Source organism: Anas acuta, chromosome 27 (assembly GCF_963932015.1).
Source record: "Anas acuta chromosome 27, bAnaAcu1.1, whole genome shotgun sequence".
Lineage (NCBI taxonomy): Eukaryota > Metazoa > Chordata > Aves > Anseriformes > Anatidae > Anas > Anas acuta.
This window is the reverse complement of record NC_089005.1, coordinates 2,351,246-2,375,582: the sequence shown is the minus strand read 5'-3', so window position 1 is coordinate 2,375,582 and position 24,337 is coordinate 2,351,246. Positions and strand designations below refer to the sequence as shown.

At 40.8% G+C, this 24,337-nt stretch overlaps 1 protein-coding gene and 1 long non-coding RNA gene across 3 annotated transcripts in view; one reads left to right on the top strand and one right to left on the bottom strand.

The window, feature by feature from the left end:
- The window catches only part of LOC137845373 (uncharacterized), a 124,705-nt gene that overhangs the window by 60,957 nt on the left and 39,411 nt on the right, over positions 1-24,337 (top strand). The window lies entirely within an intron of this gene.
- Positions 1,271-22,697, bottom strand: ADAM28 (ADAM metallopeptidase domain 28). 2 transcript variants are annotated; one of them, XM_068662227.1, is made up of 24 exons: positions 22,535-22,697; positions 19,730-19,830; positions 18,986-19,062; positions 17,363-17,441; positions 16,309-16,385; positions 15,334-15,532; positions 14,877-14,939; positions 14,223-14,294; positions 13,482-13,651; positions 12,621-12,705; positions 11,281-11,411; positions 10,277-10,454; positions 9,682-9,771; positions 9,057-9,252; positions 8,314-8,416; positions 7,564-7,720; positions 6,851-6,931; positions 6,215-6,293; positions 5,225-5,315; positions 4,722-4,812; positions 4,379-4,444; positions 3,978-4,055; positions 3,483-3,545; positions 1,271-3,386 (listed from the first exon to the last, which is right to left on the bottom strand). In XM_068662227.1, exons 1-24 carry the CDS (start codon positions 22,584-22,586, stop codon positions 3,354-3,356), a joined length of 2,412 nt encoding a protein of 803 aa, XP_068518328.1. In that variant the 5' UTR covers positions 22,587-22,697; the 3' UTR covers positions 1,271-3,353. The 2 variants fall into 2 exon arrangements, with proteins under 2 accessions (XP_068518328.1, XP_068518327.1); XM_068662226.1 differs by having other exon boundaries at positions 4,722-4,815; positions 22,535-22,696.

Sequence of the window (24,337 nt, the reverse complement as noted above, 5' to 3'; positions counted from 1 at the left end):
CTTGGGAGTGACATCCTTCAGAGATGGAGGGAGGGAGGGAGGGAAAACAGGGATGAGAGAGGATGGTAAATTCAGAGGTCAGAAAGAATCAGAAGAGAGACATTTTGGGGTCCCTGGGAGTAAGGGGAGATGAAGTGCTCACTCATACAGACACAAGAAAGGACCAACAGTGTGAAATGGCTTTGCTTTTGCACTGGGAGCAAGACAAAGGTGCTGTGTGTGGTTCCTATAGAGAAGATGCAAATTCAGCCAGGGCCAGTTCTCCGATGGTGACTGTACCGTGCTCAAGATCCCTGCTGCATCCTGCTGCATGATGCCAGCAGACGGCTTGCTGCTCTCCTGCACCATGTGCATGTGGCAGACCGTGTTGAGCAGGGGACCCTTAGCCAGGAATAAGGGGACAGCTGGACCCAGATAAACTACTGCAAGTCAGCACAAAGTGTGAGAGCGCAGAGGGAAAAGCAGCTGATAACGTAGTAGGCCTTTGGGACTACGTATTGTGGGCTCTGGACAACCGGAGCACTATAGAGATCTTCATTTTTCTTGGGTTCACTTTCTTCTTGCAGTAGAGACTTTTTGACAGTAGATGTCACATTTGCCTAACACAACAGCAGGCTGTACGTACAGCGAGTGCTGCTGTGCGAGGCCTGGCTGGGAGCTGTAGGACACTGCTCCTGCTCCGTCACAGAGGATGCTATCGTCCTTTTGTCCATCGGATGCTGGGGCCAAGAAAAGCTGTAAATCATAAACAGCTACAGGTGTGTTCTGTAATACACTTTCCTTAGGTTTCTACTGCTGACGATGTTTGATAGCAGCACAGCATTTGTGGTTGGGTTGCAGTCTCTGCCTATTGAAAGTGTTCAGATATTAAGGCGGTTTTTGCCCATGCAGGTCAAGCACAGTCAGCAGGAGAACGCAAGCCCAAGCTGCATGGTTTGGGAGTTGGGTCTTGGAAAGGTACTCACGCAAACACATCTAAATATCAGCTTGCTTCAAATCTCTACATCCTCGGAAAGATCTTGAGTACTCACAAAGTGGAAAAGGTTGAAAACCATGGAGAAATAGGTCTTAAGTAGGTAGAGAAAATGTGATGTAGTATTTTGTCAACAACCCAGCTTTACAGGATAAGCTGGCAGGGGTTTGAAATACTTGTGAATGATCTTTTTGGTCCAAACTGGGAGGTTTAGGGATTTGTTGATTGTTTTGTATGATTCCACTTCACACTATTGTCAAGTGTATTGGATGCAAATGATTGTCATTAAACTGGAGGTAGTTTTGTGACAGAACACTTTTAATACAGAAAATATTGTAAATACATTAATTACAGTTCATAAAAAAAGTTCTAAATCTTTATACCCGAGTCAAATACGGATACATTAAAATCCATTTTTGACTGAAATAACAAAGCAATTATACAAAGCGGAAGAAAGCCATGCTCTTCCAAAACTACCTCGCTCCTCAAACCGAAGACGGTAATTTCATCACAACTGTATTTTGCAGGGTGTACCATAACTGATTGGCACTGTCAAAGCACACCTAGCCCCAAAGAAAAAATTGAATTTTATATGTATTTCTATATATGTATATATGTACATATATATATGTATTTCATTTCAGAGATGATGGGTCTGCAGTAATGATCACAGTGTGTAAGGAGGCTCTGTTTTTAAAAAGTGACTGTCCCATTGTGTGGCCAGCACCAGAACAAGATAATATGGGTTGGGATTTCAGCGGGTGTGAGCTGGTTGGTGAACATGAGGAGAAGTTCTCGCACCCTCTGAGGATCAGGCTTATTTTAAAATCCTAACGTGTGCTGGGCAGAGCCAAATCCAGGTACAAGCATGCACAGCGCTGGCCTGAGGCCCCAGATTTTGTTTTGGCAGTTTGGCAGCCGTGCCATCTTCTCTGGCCACTATGCCCAAAGGCTGGAAACTGCACAGGCACGGTGTAATTGATTTGGAAAGCCAAAGGACTGCTCTGATTTTGATCCCCATCCAAACGCAAATCCAGTTCAAACTGGAATCTCCATAAAATCTTGAGTACTTTGGGTTGAGGACAATTTTGTTCCTTTTTTTTTTTTTTTCTGGTAAAAATTTTTTTATTCCTTGAAAAACACTTCTGTGTGCTTTAACTTAAAAATATCGATGCCAACCACATGAAAGGTATCGGTGCCAACGGTAACAATAGCATCAGTGCCAGCACCCTCACAGTATTATTAACAGCAATGCCAACAGTATCATGCAGATCTATGCCAGCAGGCCAAGAGTGTCAACAGTGTGGATGCCAACAGGCCAGAACGAATGAAGAACCCCTCAGTAATGAACCAGTGTGCAAAGCCTCATGCTGCGCTGCAGTCCCACAATAACAAACCCCTGTGCCCAGCCGAGTTCTCATTAGCAACTTTACAATAACACACCCCGCTGCAAGAGCAATTAAACGAAAACACCAAGGTGTGTATACCCTGGAAGGGAGAAATATCCAGATATTTCTGGAGCTGAGGGGTGAATAAAATTAATGATTAAAGATTTTGTTGACTGCGCTTTTCTAAATTTTTCTGTCCAAGTGCAATGATGGCAGCTGGAGCTCTTTCTTAAGCTGGCACAGCCTGAGCTCTGGGAGCGCTTGCAAGCAGCAAGTGGTTTGGTTCCCACGTGTTTTGCTGCTGAGCATAGCTCCAGTCCTACCAACTGAACAGAGGAATCCTGTTTAACAGGTAATCTAAGGATTAATAAGAGTATCTGATCCCAAAGGATCCTTCCAGAATCAATTGGTTTCCATTCCGTAGTCTTATTATTCCAAGGCTTGTTCAGGCCTCAGGGTTGCAAACTTTTCTCCGAAGGGCAGGAAGGATTTTTCTTGTTCCGGAGGTTGCAACTTTGCACGTGAAGCAGAAGGTCTGGTCTGTTGCTGAAGAGAGGGCTGGCAAAGATCCAGAAATGCAGCAAATAGTTTGTAATTTACAAAAATCATCAGCGTACCGTGCTTTTCCCTGACTTTCTCAGGTCTCTACAGAGAAAAGCAGTGCATGTACAGGTATCCCAGTGCAGCCACTTCTTGTGGGGGTGGCCTAGGAGTTGGGACATTAAGCAGCTTTCGTAACGTACTCCTAGTTTACACCTCAGTGCAAGTAGCAATTCTGCTTCGTTTCCTTTCAGACAGCAGCTTGATGTCATCACTAGAGGGTTTCTTGCTGTTTGAAAACCAGACTTTTCATTTCAAAGCAGCTGTCAGTAAGCGATTCTTTTTTTTATATATTAAAAAAAAAAAAGGAAGCCTTTACCAAAAGTGGAGGAATCACTGGACATATTGTCCCTGAACATTCAGGGACCTTGATCAGCCCTACTTCGGAAGCTTCATACACGGGGATTAACTGGAGGTTTTAAAGCCTGCATGAAAAAGAATGAAACAAATGACTGTGCCTGATGCGGTTTCACCAAATTACATCCCAGAAGATTTGCAGTTCACATTTAAACTCGGGTTACCTTTGGTGGAGGTGGAGGTTTGCCTTTGGGAACTGGGAGGCAAGCAGGCTTTTTCTCCGGTGCCTGGAACAAAAAATGTAGTTTAATAAGCATTATGCTTTCATGTTTAAGCAGCTGCACAACCTTCTCAGACCTCAGCTGCTGCTGCAGTTATCTGGTATTTACTGCAGCATTTTCCTGGTGGAAAAGCTCGGGGTGAGTCAGGTTAATCTGACTGCATACAATAATAGAAGTACACAGGGGATATAGATATACTGCTTCAGAAGAGCACTGGGCTATTCTCAATGTGTAAATTCATCTTTATCAAGTAGCTGTGCTCAAATAAACTGCTCAGGAAGCTGAAGCTGGTTGTGTGCTCGAGGTCCATGTTGAAGAAAGCATCTCTGAAGACGGGGATTCCTTTAATCATAGTCAGAAACTGAAAATACTTGTTGGTGTCTGCTATTCATCTGCTGCTGAGATGAAAGATGTGAAACATTGTAGGGTTATACTTACAAACAGCTCTTGTGTGTGAGAAGAGGCTGGCTTGGTGGAAGGGATGGGAGGTGGGGGACCCTTTGGTCTTATGATGGGCTGTAAGAGAAGAGAGTACAAAACATGTTGGTCCTATATACACATCTTGTACGTGTGCATCTGTATGGTCCATGGGAACTTGTGGGCTTGTGTTTTATACAGAAAGTACATTGCTGGCGGTAAATGGATGTATTAATTTCAGAAATAGATCGGGGATGCTTTATGCTGCCTGGCCCTGAGAAACACGCAGGGCTTTATCTGGAGTGCAAAGATTTCCCCTGCCCTTGGGATCAGATGGTCACTGCAGGTCTCCACGTGAGCTCCTGTGTGCTGCCCTGCCCCAAACCAACATAAAAGCCAACGTGTTCTCTCAAAGTACTTACACTCCGAAGCTGTGGTTTGTTTTCCTGCGGTGGGGGTACAGGAAGGAGAAGTTTCTTATCGTTCATCTGAAAAAAAGGGAACGGTTAAGTCTGATGGAGACCTCATCTTGTCTTCACATGCACCCTTTGCCACAGGCAGGTCAGTTAGGGGCTTTTCTTAATGTCATGCGCTGTACCCGCTTCCTCCCTGTGCTGAGACTCACAGCACGCTCCTCTCGGCCCTAAACAAGCACTTTGAAACCCTCCTGCAAATGTAGGCCACTTCAGCTGGTGAGTTTTCACATTCCAGCCCCTCATTTACAGCAGAGAGGCTGTAGCTGACCCAGCACCTCCCCGCTCTTACCTTCTGGGCAGGTATGGCCAGGCCTGGGTGTTCTCCTTGTTCTTGATCCACAAAGACTTGGTTTGTAGCTCCAGGTCCCCTTCTGGTCTGCCTGCTATGTGAGTTTACAAATAACTGTAAATCTTACCCTGTCTGAAGTTTTTTTTTGTTTTGTTTTTAAATAACAGCAAAAACCACCCGCTAAAGTCAAATGCCTGTCTTAATCCTACTGGTCTGTTATAAAGTCATGTTTTTTCTTTTCTCCCTCCCACACACTTTTTTTTTAATTACTGCAGAATTAATCTCGAGTGCTACAGATTCAAGTTTGCAGTCCTCTCCCAAATTCAGGACCCCTGAAGCAGCTCAGTGAAGCTCCTTGACCAACTTCCTTGGTTGTCCAAGGTTTCCTTCACCCACATTGAAAGCCCCAGCTTAAAAACTATCGAGGAATTGCTTGGTTTTAGTGTTGTTGCTTTTTTTTTCTTTTCTGCTTTTTGTTTTTCTCAATAGGGTAAATACTTTACCTCTTCTTGAATACTCGGAAGTAGATAAGTAACGCTGCTGCAATTATTGTGATAGTAAGGATGACCAGCACAACAGCAATGATAGCGAAACCTGTCAGGAAGACACAAGTTGTTATTTCTTAAAAGATGTGCTATTACTAAGCAGATTCCTATTGGCAAAGTATTTTTTTCCTCAAGGTCTAGACCCCATTTATCCTAATAATTTCTCAGGCTTATAGCTTTTTCTCCTATCACAAGTAATCATTAAAATGAATTTGTTTCTGCTGTTTTTGAAGACTCTGGTTATTGCTTGGGCTGTCCTTTGGCTAAACAAATCCATCCTCAAAGATCATTGCACTGTTATTCTTCCTTTCTTTCTTGAAGGGTGTTACTAACATAGGCACAGCCCTTTAGCATAGCGTACAAGTGAGGCTTCACAATTTTCCTTCAACAAAACTACTCTACAGCCTCAACCAAGACTCAGTGTTGAGAGCTGCTGGTGCTTTAGTGAATGTGAAGAGAGGACAAAGATAATATCAACAGCTTAAAATTCTTTCCTTAAATCTTTTTTTTTTTCTTCCCCTAGACAGTTGGGTATTTGTACAGAAGGGATTTTCCCCAAGAGGTAGCTCAGTTACAGTTCAGCACCATGTAAATGCTAAAGCAATGACCCTGCCTGCCTCCTTCACAGCAAAGCCTCTGGGAGCTTGGCTCCACTGAAATTTGACAGCGTGTGCTCGTTATCTCAGGACGGAAAAGGAAGAAGCTCACCACTAACGTTATAGATACACCCAGGAGATTATTTAGAAGAAAAAATAATTTCCTCCAGTCGTTCTCACAAGCTTTAATTACTGAAAGATGCACAGAAATCAGAGACCTAGATATACAGTATTTGCAAAGAAACAGTCTGACAGCCAGGGCAAGCTGGGGCTGTTTTCACTGGAGTTAAAGCAGGTCTTGCTTCAACCAGTTGATGATAGTCAACCCCATGTGTGGACATACAGCACTTACTGGTAGCAGCTGATGGGCTGTCGCAGGTTGGTGGTGCCCATCCTTCCTCACACTGGCATTGCAACTCGTGGTCACATACCTGGGGAAACACAAGGATGGAAAAACTTCAGGATGGAAATAGGAATGAAGCTGATGTAGTAAATCATTGGCTCAGGAACAGGGCAGCATTAAGCTTATTACAGTTAGGTCTGGAAACCCCCTCTCATTTTGCTTGGACTAAACTTTGGCACTGGGAGTAGCAATTTTGCACAGGCTTGGTTGTCTTTTGCAAGTATTTTTACACTGGAAGCTATAGCACAAGGCACAAAGCAGCACCTTTGGTCTTTACATCTGTAGCTCTCTCAATGTTCAATTGTGAGCATGGTTATCCTCACAAAACGGGAGGAGACCTGAATGTATAGGTGTGATACTGGTTCAGAGGCAGGGCCAGGCAGAAACTGTGTCAGTCCTGTGAGCTCCTTAAAAATATTGTTACCCTATCAGGTTAGATTTGGCTTTATAAAAATATAAGAAGCTTCTGACTTTTGCAAATTCCTATTCCAGTAACTTAGATACCAGCATCAACAAGGTCTGTAGCTGGCGTGCATTATTATTATTATTATTTTACGTTAATAGCATCAAATGCTTATATCTTACAGCATGTCCTGGACACTTAGCAGAGCAGTCACTTGATCTAAAGACATCTTCAGCAGGGACGCATTCTCCATTGCTGCATACCTGCGATGTATAAGGCAAATGTCACCGAAGAGATTTATAGCTTTCAGAAAACACAGAGCTTGCACATTATTGTGTAAAGGTATGAAGTGTGAAAGGAGGTATGCAAATCACTTAGACTTATAATAGGGTTTGATATGTTGACAGAATTTTTCATTTGACCTTTGGATCCTTTATAGCAAGGGAGTGACAAAGATGTAGAGATATGATTGTTTTCCTGTCCTCTGCAATCCTTTTTTTTCCCTTAATAACCCTCCCAGGTAAAAATATGGCAAAGAAATTGGACATAGCACTCAGTGAGGCCTAACACATCCATTATAGAAATTATTAAAAACAGTAATCTATGTATGGTCTTTTAACTTTTCAGTACAAAGTATGTTTCTTCTGCCACATATATTTTTGTCAGTGAGAAATTAATAAAATAGCAGTCAAACAAAAGGAAGTCAGAAGGACAGCAGTTCCTGTTTGCTGCTGATTCATGCTAGATGTAAGGCAGAAGTTATGGCAAATCTGATCAGCAGAAGCTCCACATCCACTTCAGCCTTTCTGGTTTAAAGTCCTTCTTGTCTGGCAAAAATGCTAATGATATAAGACTGAAAGAGGGAAGAAATAAGAAAAAAAAAATCTCTACTAACCATTCCATCCCCACACTTGGTTCCATTGAGGATCATCCCCAAATCTCCTTCTCCATCCCTAGGAAAACTTGCTTTGCAGGACTCAAAAGTCACCAGGCTCCCATACGTAGGCATCTCCTGCCCTCCAGTACAGAACAACTTCCCACACATTATATCTCTGGAAGGAGAACAAAAGCCACTAGAACAGTGCACAGCAAAACCCTCTGAGCTGGTCTGTTGCACAGCCTGAATTTGCTGTGGCTATATAGGATCTCCAAAGAAATAACTGCAGGTATCGGTTTTGTTTCGTGATGGTTTTGGGGTCAGTTTGTTAGTAGAAGGTGGCAGGTCCCTAATACCTCTTGAGTTTATTAGGGAACCCACGGGAATTTGCAGAAATGAATACTTAGCTGGTCTGGCTCAACTTCTGAGGTTCACCTCAGGTTACTTATTCAAAAATCCGTTCCCAGTCCTTACCTACACACACACACACATGCACGTACACGGTCATCCTCACAAGCAGGCTTGCACACATGCATGCTCTTGTTCATTCTCAGGCTGATCTTGAGATAAATTACTTTGCTTCTTTCCCTGGATAGGAGTACTACTTGGAAATTAGATTTCTTAGAATTATATTTCAAATGGAATAAGAAACAAGGACTTGTAGACTTATGTGCCACCTAAAATAGAGCGCTCTTTGCTTCGGTCTCTTAATTCGGATGGGAATGGTCTCTCTCCACAAATTCTAGCAAATTCTGTAACAGTGCTTACTTTCTTTTACATGGGACGTGACTACCACCTTTTTTCTTGCAGTATCCGTAATATACCCCTCTCTCGTTCATCCGGTAACAGGAAGCTGCACCTTCAGTAGCCCCTGTTAAAGAGGAAAACAAGAAATGCAATGATGCAAAGAGCTTAGGAGAGGAGCTGGGATTAGTTTAGGTTCTCTGCCTGCAAAAACTGTTAATACTGCATTTCATTTAGCTGCTTAGGAAATGGCCTTTTCCAGTAAAGTTACCCGTGAGCCTAAATGACTCTCTGGCACTTCAAGCATTAATTCTGCAATGGTAATGCGTGCATTCAGCAGCACCTATCCCTCTGTGTTCACTGCCTTGTACAAACCGATGGACTTTGCTTCAGAGAAAGGTCATAGGATTAGGAAGCTGGTAAACCACCACTCCTCTCGAAATACAGATACTTCCTCATTTTATCAAGTGCACATTGACTGTATCAAAGTCATCTTAATGTTGTGCAAAAGAGGAATATACTTATGCCTTCCTATTTTTCTAGAGGTATACTATATTGTATGCCGTGACTTTCAGTTTGGGTGGCGATAAACTTTTACGATGTAAATACAGAGCTGATAAACTACATGGTATGAGTGAGAACTCAGTTTTCTAGCTGTGCTGTTCCTGATTTCCAAAAGGGCTTTCCTGAGTTGCTCTCGGGCAAAGCCTCCTATGTCTCTCTCTTTTGACCTTAACAACATTTTTTCAATGCCAGCTTGTACTTACGTGCTCCGAAAGCAGCTTTGCACTGTTGTTCTCGGGTGGGGCAGTTCCCCATGTAACAAAAGCCTTCTCCCTCTTTGCAAGGATGTCCATTCATACGGAATCGATCCGATGGGCAATTCCCAGAATAACCGGTGCACATCTCGGGCAGGTCACACTCATCCTTAACTGCTCGGCAAACAGTTCCTGCTGCTTTATACTGAAGTGGGGGGAAAGCAATGCTACACTTAATTTTCTTCCTTGCCATTTAAAAGTCACACTGAACCAGAGGGCTAAAATTAGGGGAGACAAATCCCATCCTCACTGTAAAAATTGCATTTTGGGCCAGATCCCTATCTAATGTAAAGTTGGTTACATCAGTTTACAGGATTTTGCCTGGCTGTGCCTCAGCTTTTCTTCCCAGGAGAAAATGGGTGATCAAAAGGCTCATTTCTCCAGGGTGAACTGGGTGTACTGGTTGCTGTGGTGTGCATTGGGATGGGCAAAATGTGCCTGTAATTACAACGCTATGTCAGTAATTACCAGTAACGAGGATTGATTCTCTTGAGAGATGTGTCAGTGCTTTCCCAAAGGCAGAAAACCCCTACCCCAGAAAAGATGAGGAGCCAGAGGTGCAGAGGAGTCTTACTTGGCAATTCTCACAGCACTCTCCATGAGCACACTTGGATCCCGCCGTCAGTTTGCACGTCTCGGGGTTGCAGCAGGGGTTTGTGCACTCCTGTGACAGAAGAGGCAATCAGCTCTGGTACAGCACAACGTGTTCTTGGTCCCCTCCTCACTGCACTCTCAGTGAACCACCCTGTACTGGCTTATTGAGGGAGGGAGGGATGCCTCGAACCTGACTTTGCTTCTCTGAAAACCACTGTTTCTAGAAACCAGGCCAGACATCGTGAGATAGAGCACAAAGGACACTAAGTGGGATTACAAATGCGCCGACAGAAGTGGGGAACTTGCTTATTTCCTCTGAGACAGTTTCGAATGCATGCTTTTTCCCCATTCTCAGTTCCTGTGTCGACACAACAACGCAAACCATGCCATCTTTCTCATCACTCAGCATGCACTTTGTAGGCATGTCTGTAGTACATATAAGCAATTTGATGACCAATGTTCCTATAGAAGTATTTCAGCTAGCTTTGAGCTGGCTACCTCAGAAACCAACTGCTCTACAGCCTCAATAAAACTGCCTCTTCCAGGTATTATTTTATCCCCAGTTATGCAGATACCTCGGCAGTGCCACAGTCGCATTCCTCTCCTTTTTCCACAAAGCCATTTCCGCAGGTTGGAGGTGCTACGATGGTGTTTATATCTGGGATGTTAGTTAAGCATTTTGGCATGTCATTCAGCATGTATTTCTCAAAGTCTTGGAGGCTGCAAGAGCTGAATACCTTGGGGATGATGGAGCTATATTGAGAAAGGAGGAGGACTTGTATTAGGATCAGCATAGACAAGGAGAAACAATAACACTCAAAATAAAAAGAACACAAAAAAGTGAGCATAACCCCAACTACTGGGTGCAGCCACTTTTCCAAATGTAAAAAAAATAATAAATATAATGGCTATCTCCTAGCAAGAAAAATACGGGAAGCAAATCAGAAGAAAAGATGGGGTAAATGTAAATATTGCACATAAAGAATCCTACATCTCAGAGTTTTAAGCCCGGTCTACACAATTTGTGTCTGGATGCTTCAAGCATGAAGAGTTTTCCCCAGGGCTGTCCAAATCAGGGTATTCAGCTTAAGATGAAAATCAAATTAAGCCTCTACCAATTTAGTATTTATTGAAGATGACAACATTCTGTGTGTTTTTTACAGGAAACATTTTCAGGGTTTATAACAAAAAGATATTTTTGGTAAGTCTTGGAGAAACTCTGTCATCTGAGATAACCACAACAATTTCATGCTAACAGTTTTAAGGAAGAAACGGTTGCTGCAATTTATGGCATAATGCCAAGGCCACAACAATGCATGCAAAGCAAAGGTCATCCAAAAGGGACTAAAGATTATTATTTTGGGGGGTGTCTATCTAGGAATAACTAAGAAGGGCCTGGAACTGGAAATGGGATGCTCACCACTTTGTGGAGTTTCTTCCTTTTTCTCTTTTTGTATAATTGGAGTGGGATAATCTTAAAGGACAAAACTAATGACTTTTCTATTTTGTGAAGCTTATCCAGAGCCCGTGCTTTACTACCTCTGTCCATTAATGCACTTGCCCTTTTCCAAACTCCTACCTGACGGTATCTGTCATGATACAGACTTTAGCACTACATATGCAGGCTTTGGTGTCGTGACTCATGCCGAGGTTGTGTCCCATCTCGTGTGCCATGGTAGCTCCAACTGCAATTTCATTCCTGCTGTGATCCTGTGGAAACAAGAACCACCTATTATTTCTACGAGCATTTTAGAACAAATAGGAACATTAGAGAAGCTATGTGGCTAAGAAAAACAGGTTTTTTTCTAAGTAAAAACATCCTTATCCTGTGTAATGTGATAACATTGATCTGTGCATGCATTTATTCCAATGTTTATGCTGCATTCTGTGTAACAGCAATGAGATCACACCGCTAACCAACATCAGTAAATTGGTGTAATTAGTTTTTAAATAAACATGAGGGAGTTAGGCAGCCAAGTAACAACTGAGCGTTAAGGGGAACTGAGCATCTCAAACCCTTAATCCTCTCTTTGGATAGCTGTCTTGTGCTTAGGGTAATTATGTGGGTGTGCTATAATTACTGCTCATTACACCAAGTAACCGTTGTGTACACTCTTGTGCGTGCACAGAAGGGAAAGGCAGATGCTGTGCTCCATCTTCGCCATTAGCCTGGTGCTATGGTGGGAGGGAGGAACGGAAAAGTCCCACTCTTTGGAGTGAAATGCAGATGTTTAAAAGCAGCTGGCAGAGGAAATGCATAAAGCATGTGATGCAATGTACTGGTGTGCTCTTCCAGCATGGCATTGCAAATCACGCTGCTAAAAATTGCATCTCCCCTCCAGAAAAAAAACATCCTGCATTTACAATCATCCCAGGATATCCTTACGGCGTGGGAAAGCTGGAATTTCATGTGATGGGTTGCTCCTCTTACCAACAGGCCCAGCCTCTGAAGCGGGGCACAGCAGACGAGTTCCCAGTTCTGATGGTAAAGTTTGGGGTCTATGTTCCTCTTTAGGCTGAGGTTTATTATAATAATTTAGGCAGTGGTAATATAGTGGCTAAGTGCTATGACAGGCACAATCAATTCCCCATTTATAACAGGAACCTTAAGCTGGAGGCATGAAATCATTTATTTTTTTCCTTTGACTCTACAGGAGTCTGGAGCTCTAAATACAGGTGTCAGAGTTTGATGTTGGCATTTAGATAACCCAACTACCATGGTTTGTTTGTGCTTTTGTTACCTCTGCACTTCATTTAAGATAAAGTCTGCGATTGTGGTTTCTGCAGCCTGATCTAATAATGATATGAACCAGACAGAGAAGTGAAAATGTTGTACACCACCAATTTCCATAACCATCCTTTGCTGGTTGCATGAAAACATAGAAAAGCTTTCAAAAATTAAACAAGAATAAATCAGACCTGAATTATACCTGCAGAGTATACATCACTGCATATGGATTTTAGAAAAGCTAATCCAATTGTTGTCCCCTCAAAGTCATAGCCCCTGTAAGGAAGAAGAAAGGCAGAGTGAGATGGGGTGTTATTACAAGGGAGAACATCTGAAGGCAGCACCAGCTCCATTAACCAAGCAGAAGGCTTGAAGCATGAACTCATTTCCAGCTCTGGTTTGCATCCCTGATTTAATAAAATGTTTGCGGACATGCTGAGGATCACTGCAAGTCAGTAAACAATTAAATACACTTTTCATTTTTTTTTTCTTTTACCTAAATTACATTGCAGCTCATGAGACCTGAGCACCTGTTTGGGTGCAAAGTGCTTGATGAAGTGCTGTAAATGCAGCAAAGTGCTTGGATGAATCAGGGCCATTGAATGTGAGCCAGAATAGTGAAGTGAGCGTTGGTTTGGTTTGGCAATCTGCATTTCCCAGCCTTTAAGCTTCATGCCGGGGCTCTTCAGGCTGTCAGACTACGCTGCAGTCCTCGGGACGCCCAACTGTTTTGTGACCAGAGCAGGGAAAAGGAAAGACAGAGATGTGACAAGTCATTGCCTGGCTTTGCAATGTTTCAGGTAGAAGGATTAGATAACGTGTCCTAACAGTACATCCTAGGAGCTAATCTGTGCTCCGTGAAGAAAACAAAAGCAAGAAATGAGAGCCTGCATTTATCTTTTTGTCCTAGAATTAGTGCAGCTGGGTGCTGGAAAGGATGAAATCAAGTTCTGTACAGTCAGTGTCTCTGCTGGGTTGGTGACCAATTTTTTTTTTAAGAACAAATTCCTTTAACACGTTTGGACATGCAGTTAGAAAACAATGATACACACGTGATTAGCTGAGCATTGTCGTTTCTTTTCCTCTTTAATAAATCTGAGTTACGCCACTTTGAGAAGCTGTCCAGAGTGAATCCTGCAGTACGACTCAAGAGGCATTTATCATTATCTGTCCAGATTTCTAGGCCAATTAGAGCCACGTAAATATTTATGGCCTTATAAACCTGCAGCAGAGAAACATTTTTGCTGTAAAAACAAAGTACTTTATGAAGACTTTTGAAACACACTCAACTTGGTAATTGGTTCCCTTTTGTCACTTGCAATACGGTCCACTCCAAACCTGATTTAAGCTTTTCTGCACTTCAAAGTTACAACAACAACAACCAAAAAGACCAAACAAAACATAAAATCTTATTTTTCCCCGCTTTAAAACCATTTTTATAACTGGTTTAAAAATACTTGAAAAATCCTTAGATTTAAATTGTGAAAGAAATCAAGAATCAATTCATTCTTTGTGAAGGATTTCAATCATTCACTTTAGCAGCTGCTAAGAAAATAAGGTATAAATCTTTTTAATAGGAGTTTGTAAAAAAAATCCGGTCTGAAGGCAAACAACAGGATAATACAAATGTGTTAGATTTGTTATAAAAATGACAATTACATTACAATTTTCAAACAGTACATTTTTCATTCCTTCCCAGATGTATTAACAAAAAATCATGGAGTTTGTAAAAGTCAAAAAAGTATATATAAATCACATTTATTTCAATTTCACTTTGTTGTTTTTTCTCTTACCGTGTTGATGTAATTGACTATTCCAAATATCCTTTGTCTCACAATTTCAACATCTTGGTTATACTTCTTATACTAAAAAATTAAATATATGATGTCAGGAACAGGAAAGGAAAAATAAATGATTTGTCGGAGAAGAAATATCCCAGAGCAGATTGCATTGCAAATCACACCGTACATGGCCTAGTTTTCATCTTTTCTACTCCTTATTTTATCAGACAATGTATCACAAAGCCTGGAGGAGAGAGCTGGGAAAAAGTGCAGGCATATAACTCCATGTTACAGAGATTCTAAGCATAGGGGAATGAGTTGTATGCGTGATAGGGAGAGGAAAATGTGTCTATTTTTTTCTCCATGTTCACCCCTGAGTTTGCCAGGCAGCACTGGATGCAGGGAATTAGCTCGCGTGGGGTTTGTGCATGATGCTGAGGAAGGAGGGAGCTTGGGTCTGTCAGCACAGATACACATACCTTGCCTCGAACAGTTTTGTGACTGTTAAAATAGCCATAAATCTCTGATTTGGTAGCATCTGGGACTGCTTTCAGTCCCAGCACAGTGTAGCACTGTAATTGTGGCAGGAGCCCAGAATGAATAGCACCGGCTTCAGAAAGCTTATCTCTAGCTGATGAAACGAGAAAAACTTATTTCAATACTCACCATAGTGTTGTCTGCGACAATGTACACTTCCAGATACTTTTTTGCTTTCAGATATGCCTTCATCTAAAGAAAGGATAAATTTTGATAAATATTAAGGCTTGTTTCAGTCACAGTCTTTGCAACTTCACACCTATGTATTGGCTATTAGGCAATTTCTTTCAATAAGTAATTTATAATAGGGCTTTCTAAAATGATGAAAATTACTAAAATGGTGAAAGGTAGGTTAGATATTTAAAAGTATTTAGCTGTTTGAAGATGCACATGGGCACCAGCTAGCACCAGTTGGACAGTGATTACAAAAACTCAGATCTGTGAGATTCTGCACTGTTTTTTTAAGGTTTGGTTATGCCCCACTGTTTGCAGTTGCATCTCTCCTGAAGGTGCCACCAGGCAGTGAGACTTGTGCCACTCATGCAGCTCTGCTAATCCCTTGACTTCTTTTCTCCTATGTACTTACTTCTGGACTGTTGCTGGATTTGAAGATGTCACCGATGCGGTATTTTGAATGAACATCCCAACTACTATTGACTACACCGCAGGTTTTTATGGGCTCATCTTCTCTGAGTTTCTCATACTCGTAGACTGCGTGTTCGTCTCTGTCCGAAGATCCCAATGGTTCAATAAGGTACTTCTGACCACGGGTCTCAAAATACCCACTGTGAAAATTTTCTCCAGGTTAGACTGTGATCTTTTAAATCTAGAAGACTAAGTCAAGACAGCAACAGTATCTCTAACAACATTTTGCACGTTTGTAGGGATCGTGGCACACATTGATGTCATGGAACATGGTTTGACAGCATGCAGGCAGAGTGTGCAATGGTTTAAAGGCAAAAACCAAAGGTATTGAGTAAATTGGAAGCTCTGTCTGGTCAGGTGAGGTCTCTTGAGTAGGAGACCGTCAGTCAAAATGAAACTGGATTAGGAATGAATTAGTTTTATGTTTGGGCGTTTTGTGCTTGAGAGGGATGATTGAAAAGTGAATTTCAGTTCATTGGGGAATTCAAATATAAGTTCTAATTTTCAATTCAGATGAAATTTTGAAATATTGAAAGCAATTTAAAGTTTTGTGTCATTTCAATCAGTAAGTGTTAAAATAAGCATTCAGTGTTAACGCGTAAACTGGACAAGCTACGAACTATTCACAAAGAAAGTCTGCTATGCTATGATTTATGACCTGATCTAATATGGAATTAGTCACATAAATTTGACATAGAAATTCCTTTAGCTTCTAATTTGTAAACTCTGAGACTGAAGTAGAAAAGTAACCTTTTTTTTACTTCTTCCCCTTGCCTTTGTAAACTAGTTTCCTCATGAGCATAAACGAACAGAAGATGAAATCCATTTATTTATATCCTGATTCTATTTCCGTTAGAAAATATATCCTCACAGAACATGCTATCTGTGCCCATTGGAAACCAGAGCCCCACCTTACCTTAAACCTGTGCAAGTACTGATGCTTGCTGTTGAATCAGCATCATCCTGAATATAACCTTCGTAGTAACAGTGATCCTGTATAGAAAAAAAATAAAATCCTTGTCAAATTGGGCCAAATCTCACTGACTGCAATGAATTGGCCTAGTGATTTCAGAAAGCCATCTGAGAAGATCTCCCATTAGGGGAGATTCTTAAAATGAAAACAGCTGGTGACCATTTCCATATTTGCCACAGTACTATTATTGTTATCCTCCAACACAGACCCAGATGTTGGTAAATCCAGTTAAGGTGGGCTCTGGTTAATACAGAACACAACATGAAAATAAGAATAAGCAGATTTAGTGCTCAAAATGAAATGTAAACTAATGTGCTCTGAATTGGGCTGAATTTGGCCCATACGGAATTATTTTATTGTGGCCAGAATTCAGGGAAACACCCTTTAAAAAAAAAAAAAGCTTTGCATTCCGAACAGTATGGATTAAAACACACAGTGTGACGTTAGACAAAAAGCTTCAGTGGGAGCTTTTTTTAAGGATAAGACCAGTGGGCAGACAGTTAATTAAAAATTAACTAAAATGGAACAGCCACTTCCTCTGTGTCTGTATCTGAATAACTGATTTGTCATGGCTCAGAGAAACCACCTGGGGTAACCTGCAACGCGTGGGTGATAAGGTGAGCCAAGGAGGAAATCTGTGTTTATCGGAGCCCATGATCTCACTGAGATTAGGGTGTAAGAGCAAGTCACCGAGTTGCACAGAATGAGCAAAGTCAAATGAGCAGGGAAATGTTTGGTCTGTCCTAGCTCCACTCCCTTTCCTGACAAAAGAGAGAAACCCAGCTCAGCAAGTGCGTTCATCAGGCAGTGAGCTGAAAAGTGACTGCCTGGAGTCACGAAGAATATCTTCCCCTGACCCTTCTGAGGCATCCAGAGTTTCAGTGGATCTTGATTTAAAATCTTTTTTTCCATATGATTTGTGCTATAATTTCAGGGACCCGTGAAATTTCATATAAACCTCAATACTGCAAATACAGGGGAAAGAAACCTTTATTACCTTGATCTGAGGACTCGTTGTTATTTGTTGACCATCATCTGAATAAACTGTTTCAGTATAGTCTTTAGCTAATAGATCCCTGCAAAGAGTAAAGCACAGTTATTATTCCAAAAAAATAATAAAAAATTAGTCATCTAGAAATGAGACAGTTGTGTCACACATGAAGTATTTAGGGAATTCAAATGATTACTCAGGTTATGGTTAGTATCAAAAGACGAAGGAAGCAAAACTGCTGGGTGGGGAATTCTGCCTGTTTGTAATCCTTACTCAAAGAGACATTTCTAAAATAAGAAAGCAATTAAAGTCTACTTATTTCGTCGGCATAAAGTAGTCTCCTAGTAGATCTGAAAGTAAATACATATAAATCCAGTATTTATTCTTTTTTGGCCTCTAGTTTATGCAGACATTTCCAGCACTCCACAGTGGTACTGTTGTGTTCTCCTCCTGGTTTACCTGCACTAAACTTAAATAGCCAAGACAGAGGTCAGTGGAAGAGCTGCCTTGTCTGCTTCACACACGTGTATGTGTGCACACAGAGATACTGCTCAGAGATCACACAAACATATATTTTCAAGATTGTTGCCATGCTTACCTCAAAACCAGGGCTGCTGAGCTAGCAGCAGAGCACTACTCACTTCTGTGCAGGCAGCTACCCCCAAATCCCACAGCCCAACTTCTTTTTAAAGAGTGGGGTTTAGTGCAAGCTGATTTCCCTTCCCTCCTTTCAAATACCCAGATTAGATTTAAAAAGGGGCAAACATTGAATTATAATAAATATTTGACATCAACTGATTATAGCACTGCTGTATTTACACAGCCATTTGAAAAGAACCTCCTAAAGCTGACTTTTTGATACCATGTTAAATATTATGGTGGAGCCAGCAAGCAGAAAATCACAACCGTGCTTTATTTTGCATTTGCTCCGTACAGTTTGGGGTTTTTCTTTGTATGCTTTGTTCAAAGCCCGCTGCTTCTCCGCACCTTCTGCATGGCCTGTTAAAATGCTGCTAATCTTTTTGGCAGAACAGGCAAGCTCTCCTTGCTTTTAATTTCCATAAAGCATTTTGTTGATGCCCGTGTTTATTACACTACTCAAAGTTCAATAGACGTAGTGCTGAGGTAGGGCATGCTGGAAGCCTTTTCTGAGGAATACTGCACTTCTTATTAATATTTTTCCATTTTTGAAGCATTTATAGAGCTAACACAGCCCTGTTTTCATGAATGTTTCTCTGGTTCTTCTCTGTATTCACTACCAGTATAGAACAACAAAAAAAATACAACCCCGAGACTACCCATAGACACAGAAATCTTGTGAAATAATATGACCGTCTTAAGCATTCAGTGGATTTAGCCATTTAAGGAATAGACAGGAGAGTAGGGTTAGCGGTATAGGCAAGTCGTTCTGTCACAGTAATTTTGCATGCCTATGTGGTTATTTCTCATTACCAAAACAGCGACATGATGCTTTCTCTTCCCTCTTCTCTCTTAGGACTGGACACCATAATAAACCATAATACCTTCATCTTATAAGAGCCTAAGTCCTGTTTCTTTGTATTCTGCAGGCCCTACAAAACCACTTACAGCGAGGATTAATGTTCAAGGAAGGAGCTGAACTGAACATACTTATTTTTTTCGAGGTGCAGTATGACTTCCTCTCCATTGGCTTTGATTTCATACTCCAATGTGTCATCGTATTTTTTCTGTAAACAGATTTAAGTGTTAGAATATGGACTGTTACAATTTCTGGCCTCACCATGAGCTGGCAGTTGCTGAGTTGCCAGCTGCATTCTTTTCCTCCTCTTCCCACCAAAAATAAGTGCTCTGGCAGTTACAGAATAAGAAGGAGGTCACCTTGTTTCATGCTTTTTAGTTGGAGGAACAAACTTAACTTTGCAAATGCATTTCTACCATCACAAGCACATATTTGCACATTCAGTAAAGTGCTGAAGTGGATATTGAAATGCAACCATTTTCATAACTCTATTGAAATATGGAAGAATGTGCTTAGTTTTAAGCATTTGATTTAATTTACTACAAATCAGGATGCCCATAGGTTATTCAACATCTGAGTACTATCAAACCTACATCTGTGCAGAGATACAAGGACAGAAGATGCACTTAATGCATACAGGTACTTGGCTGCCCACTGAGCCCACCTCACAGTCTGTTTTTACCAGACATGGAATCACTCTTCCAGGTTTTCTTTTTCCTTCCTCTTTTGTAAGATTAAGTGTCTGACTCGACGTTTTCTTACCCCTGAAAGCCAAGAGTGCTCTGACTCCAAAAATACCTTCAACCTTCCCCATCTCCCAGAGAAGAAGAAAAGAAAAAAAAAAAAAAAAAGAGAGTAGTTCTCTCTTTTAATACCTCTTTGTTTCTTTCTACATCTCTTTTATGTACTGTGTGCAATTTCCGTGGATAAACTATTTCATATTGCTCAACTCCAGGTAATATCTTGCTTGTGCTTCCTAGGGAGAAAGAGACGTATATTTATGAACACACAGCATTAACTTTCTAAACACCATATTTCATGTCTGCCATGACTGCTTCTCTGGGGCTGTATAGTCATCGATTTGTTGTGCCACTCATTTCTCATGCATTCTCTGCTCTGGCTTTAGTGTGTGGTCATCTGCTCTGCAAGGCAGTCCCCCCCCAGTGTGAGCTAACAACATTTGTACAGCCTGGCTTTTGGATGAGTTGCCATACCTGGCAATTTCTTGGTGTCAAAATATCCTGTGCAATTCCCTCTGGATTTCTTTCCCCAACACCAACCAGCAGTTTCGTGTACCAACACGCTAGATCAGCTACGCAAGGTGCAACCTTCATCTTTTGCAAATGACATAACTTAAGTTGTATGGTTCTGTGAAATTAATAACCTCCAAACTTTATCACATAATGACATACAAGTTAAGACTGCCTCGATAGAAGCAAATAAACTCATACAGTTCCCCACAAGTCTGGAACAAGCCTAGATTTCTGCTTCAGAAAGCTTTTCAGCTAATCTTCTCACATAAATACTTCCCAACGGTTCTTCAATAGACTTGCTCTTATCTATTGAATCAGACTGAGTGACAGCAGAAGGACTGGAGAAGGCATTTCAGCAAGGGCAGGTGAAATAATAAGGGATGACGAATAAAACGGGAAAATCTTGAGGGTGGTAAGGAATCCAGATTAAATAGCTCACATAACCAATTTTTATTGGTCTTGCTTGTGAGGTGTGCTGTCTGCAGTGGCTATAAAGAACATGGAAGAAAAAGTGCTGATGAGTAGTGTTGCATTTTGTTGTCTGCTTTTGAGCATGAGTGAATAATGACAGAAGTTAATTTGTGGCACGCTTTGCAGGGTGGTCAGCACGCATTGCAGCATTTGAAGTTAATGACAGCAGCTGCTGTACAGCACTGGGGAGAACAGGGTCCTACAATGGACGTGTTAGTTTCCAACAAGTCAACGGGAGGTCTGTATGCTTCATAAACTCCTAAATCTCCTACAAAAGGTAATTTCACCTGAATAGACAAATTCTTGAGGGCTCAAGCACAAGAGACTGTGTTAAACAACAACAACAACAGAGTGCAACTCCCATTTTAATTGCCTGCCTCAAGGCCAGATTTTTACAAGAGTGGGGCATCCCATTACTGCAATTTTCTATAATCCTTAATCTCTGCAACAGCAGAGTACATCCTCATGCACATTGTTCCAGTAAAATAGATAGATTAATTCTTCAGAACTGGTTTATTTGATTAAACCCTTTCAAAAAAAAAAAAAAAAAGCAGAATAAATGTGGCTGTATGTAGATAAAGTTGTGTGCTGTAGAGAAGGGCACGATGGTATGATGGTAATAAATCCTAAGTTATCTTAGATCAGCAGAGCAATTACAAAGTACACAGTAACTATCCATGTGCATGCTGTTAACGAGTAAAAAATGCAAGTCCATTACTGTAAATAACAATAGGGCTTTATATTTTAGTTTAAGCAGCACTTTTTTTCTTGAAAAAAGGGAACCTTTTTCTTTGGAGGCTTGGTCTTTCTATGATCTTAAAGCATGTTCTCATGCAATGATCAAAGTAATATTTTAGGCCTCTCAAAAGCTGGGTTCTGTGCTCCAATTTTATCTGCCTGCTCCCTTTTACTTTATCTGCAGCCCAGATAATTCAAGTCTAGGCTGGAATCAAATCAGGACTCAAAACTAAACTGGTGTTTCTCCTGCAGAGGGATGCAAGTCGCATTTCAAGGAAAACAGTTTTGTTCTGGAACAAACAGTTTCTTAGAGGTCGTTTTTTAATCAGCTCACTGTATTGCCTTTGGCTAGCTTCAGCCATTGTCTTGAGTCAGTAGCTTTAAGGAGGAAAGAAATTCCTTAGGCTTTCTATAATGGCTAGAAAAAAATGTTAATAATGAGCAAATAATTAAGTAATTTTCCAAGAGCCTGAACCAGGAAGAAATATCATTAGTGAGGATTTCATTGATAATGAAGGTTTGATTTTTTTCGAGGAACTAAATATATAATGCTTTAAGCATTAGTGCTGTACACATTTTCAGATATTCTGTGCAAATAACGAAATCAAAAAGATACCTCCTGAGTACAAATTACATGTGTAATTATGTGTATGAAACCTGTGCGTGCTTGTGCATGCCAAGGTCTGAAAAAAAATGTTCCCTGATGACATGAATTGAATGAAACAATGCAGATGGGGAAAAAAAATATGGTGTGGTCTGTTAGGTTAAGCTTCTCTACTCACAGCTTGAAGTATGCCACAGATAGTGAGGGTGGTAACTGTTTTAATTCAGGTAATGTCATTAACTGAACTCAGATAAAAGTGTTTTCTTTTATAGGCAAAAGGCTGTCAGTGTAATCCTTTGCCCCAGTTGGATAAATTCTCCAATCACTTGCAGAGGAAGCAAATTCTTAATTGGCTCACAAAACTAACCTGTTCTGGGTCTGTAGCCAATGTATGGTGAGTGTTCACACAAGTAAATATTTCTCTAACTAAATAGTCACTTTGAACTGAAAGAGAAGAAAAGCAAACTCCCCAACTTCAGTAATACCTTTTTCTTAAATGCCTTTAATTCACTGTTCTTCAGTGTCATCTTCATGTTAATAATTAAAAAAATGTAAAAGTTATCTAAGATTACCCATAGTAACCACTGATAAAGCATTTAAAGAAATAGACATACCTTGTTGGAGAAAACATAGCAAAAGGACAGAAATGAGAACTTTGTTTGTCATCTCAGTCGCAGTTGTCTGGCCGTGGTCTCCTCGGGCTGGGAAAGTTGGGTTCCCAGTCCCTCTGCTTTGAGCAGTCCTCTTGAGCAGCGAATGAGAAGGAGTGAGCTGCTCAGCTTGTTCATGTTCCTATATGAGGAAGTGTTTACTAAAGGTGTTGCACAATTTTCAAGTCACAGACTGTTACAGCAAGCGGAAGTTCCTGCTGGTTAGTTAATGTCACACGAGTTGTGATGTATTGAATACCTCTTAGGAATAAGTTCCCTAAAACTGCTTATCGGGGGAAAAATGAGATACTGAAGTTCTCATAATGTCTTTTTTTTTTTTTTTTTTTTCGTCTGGCTGGTGAAAAGCTAAAATAGAAACAGCCACTAATTTTCAGCTGTGTGTGTAAACTCAGGAATTGATACTGACAAGAAGCAAGCACCACTGGTGGAGGAATGGGGAAGTTTGCAGGAGGTCTGGGATAAAACAGGTGGTCAGGGCTGGTGATACAGATGTTTCAGTTTCTGCCAATTACCATTTAATCTGTATGGAAGGGATGGGTTTAGAGCACTGGTATAGGTAATTCTAAGTCCATGAGTCATAGCTGTGTTATAAGCACAAAGTGCATCCTATTCTGCCCCTTCTATCCGTATTAATAATGTTTGCTATCGGTTCATGTGACAGATACCTAAATAAAAGGGCCTGTAGACAAGTGAGCCATCAAGGTGATTTCTGCCAAATAATATCCTAAATGTCTATGCTAAAAACTCATTGCATTAATTTAGCCAGTTGTAATATAATAGTACTGTGCTCTTCTCAGGGCCACAGCTATCAGTATGGAGCTGCTTTATAGAAGAATAACTTTTCATATGCTTAGAATAGGTATTGCAGAGCACATAGAACTAGAATGGATCATGCTATATACTGCAGTGCATGAATATATATTAGTGATACCCATTACACAATAATAGATACATTATTCATTTATTACATTCATTTATAAATTAATAATCATTTCAGTGTAAATCTACAGGACAATTTTTACTGCCTTAACCGGGTGAAAAATGTTCATACTTCTAATAGAAATAGTTTTGCAATAAAATGTATATCTCAAGTCTCAGGTATGCGTTAAGAAGTTCTGATTTTTTGAATTTTGAAATTGTAAATGCCCACTTTCCCCTTAGAATAAGAACACTTCCTAAATCTGCAGACATTCTGCAGACAGACTGGGAACTTCCAACAAGCAGACTCTGAGCTTTCTCTAAGAACAGTTAATAACATTTTATGTCCACTGCTAATTGCAATAAAGGTGTAGAACTGTCAGGTGAATAGTAAAACTTGATTCTAAGACAAGAGAATCTTTGTCTTTATTTTGTTTAGCCATTATAGAGAGGCAAAGTGATTTTAAAATGGATGTCAAATGCTGCTGGCTAGAAGCAGGAGAGCTTCATGACTCTTTGTATTTGCTTTGCAGAGATTCAGGTTATTGAGGCTGTATTCAGAATTACCTGTCCTATAATCCCCTGTGCTAACATCGCACCCCAAACGCATTGTTCTGGCTTCAGTTGCTCCGAGGGATGTTGGGCTGCATGCACCAACAAAAACCCTATGTGTAGCTTTCCTTGCCACCTTGCTCTTGGGTCTTCCCTCATCATTTGTGTTTTATTTATATTATTATTCTATATTTTCTGTATATTCTATATTATTTATTATTATTCTGTTCAACAGTCTGTTGAAGGCTATGGCCTCTGTTTTGGCAGTTGCGTGAC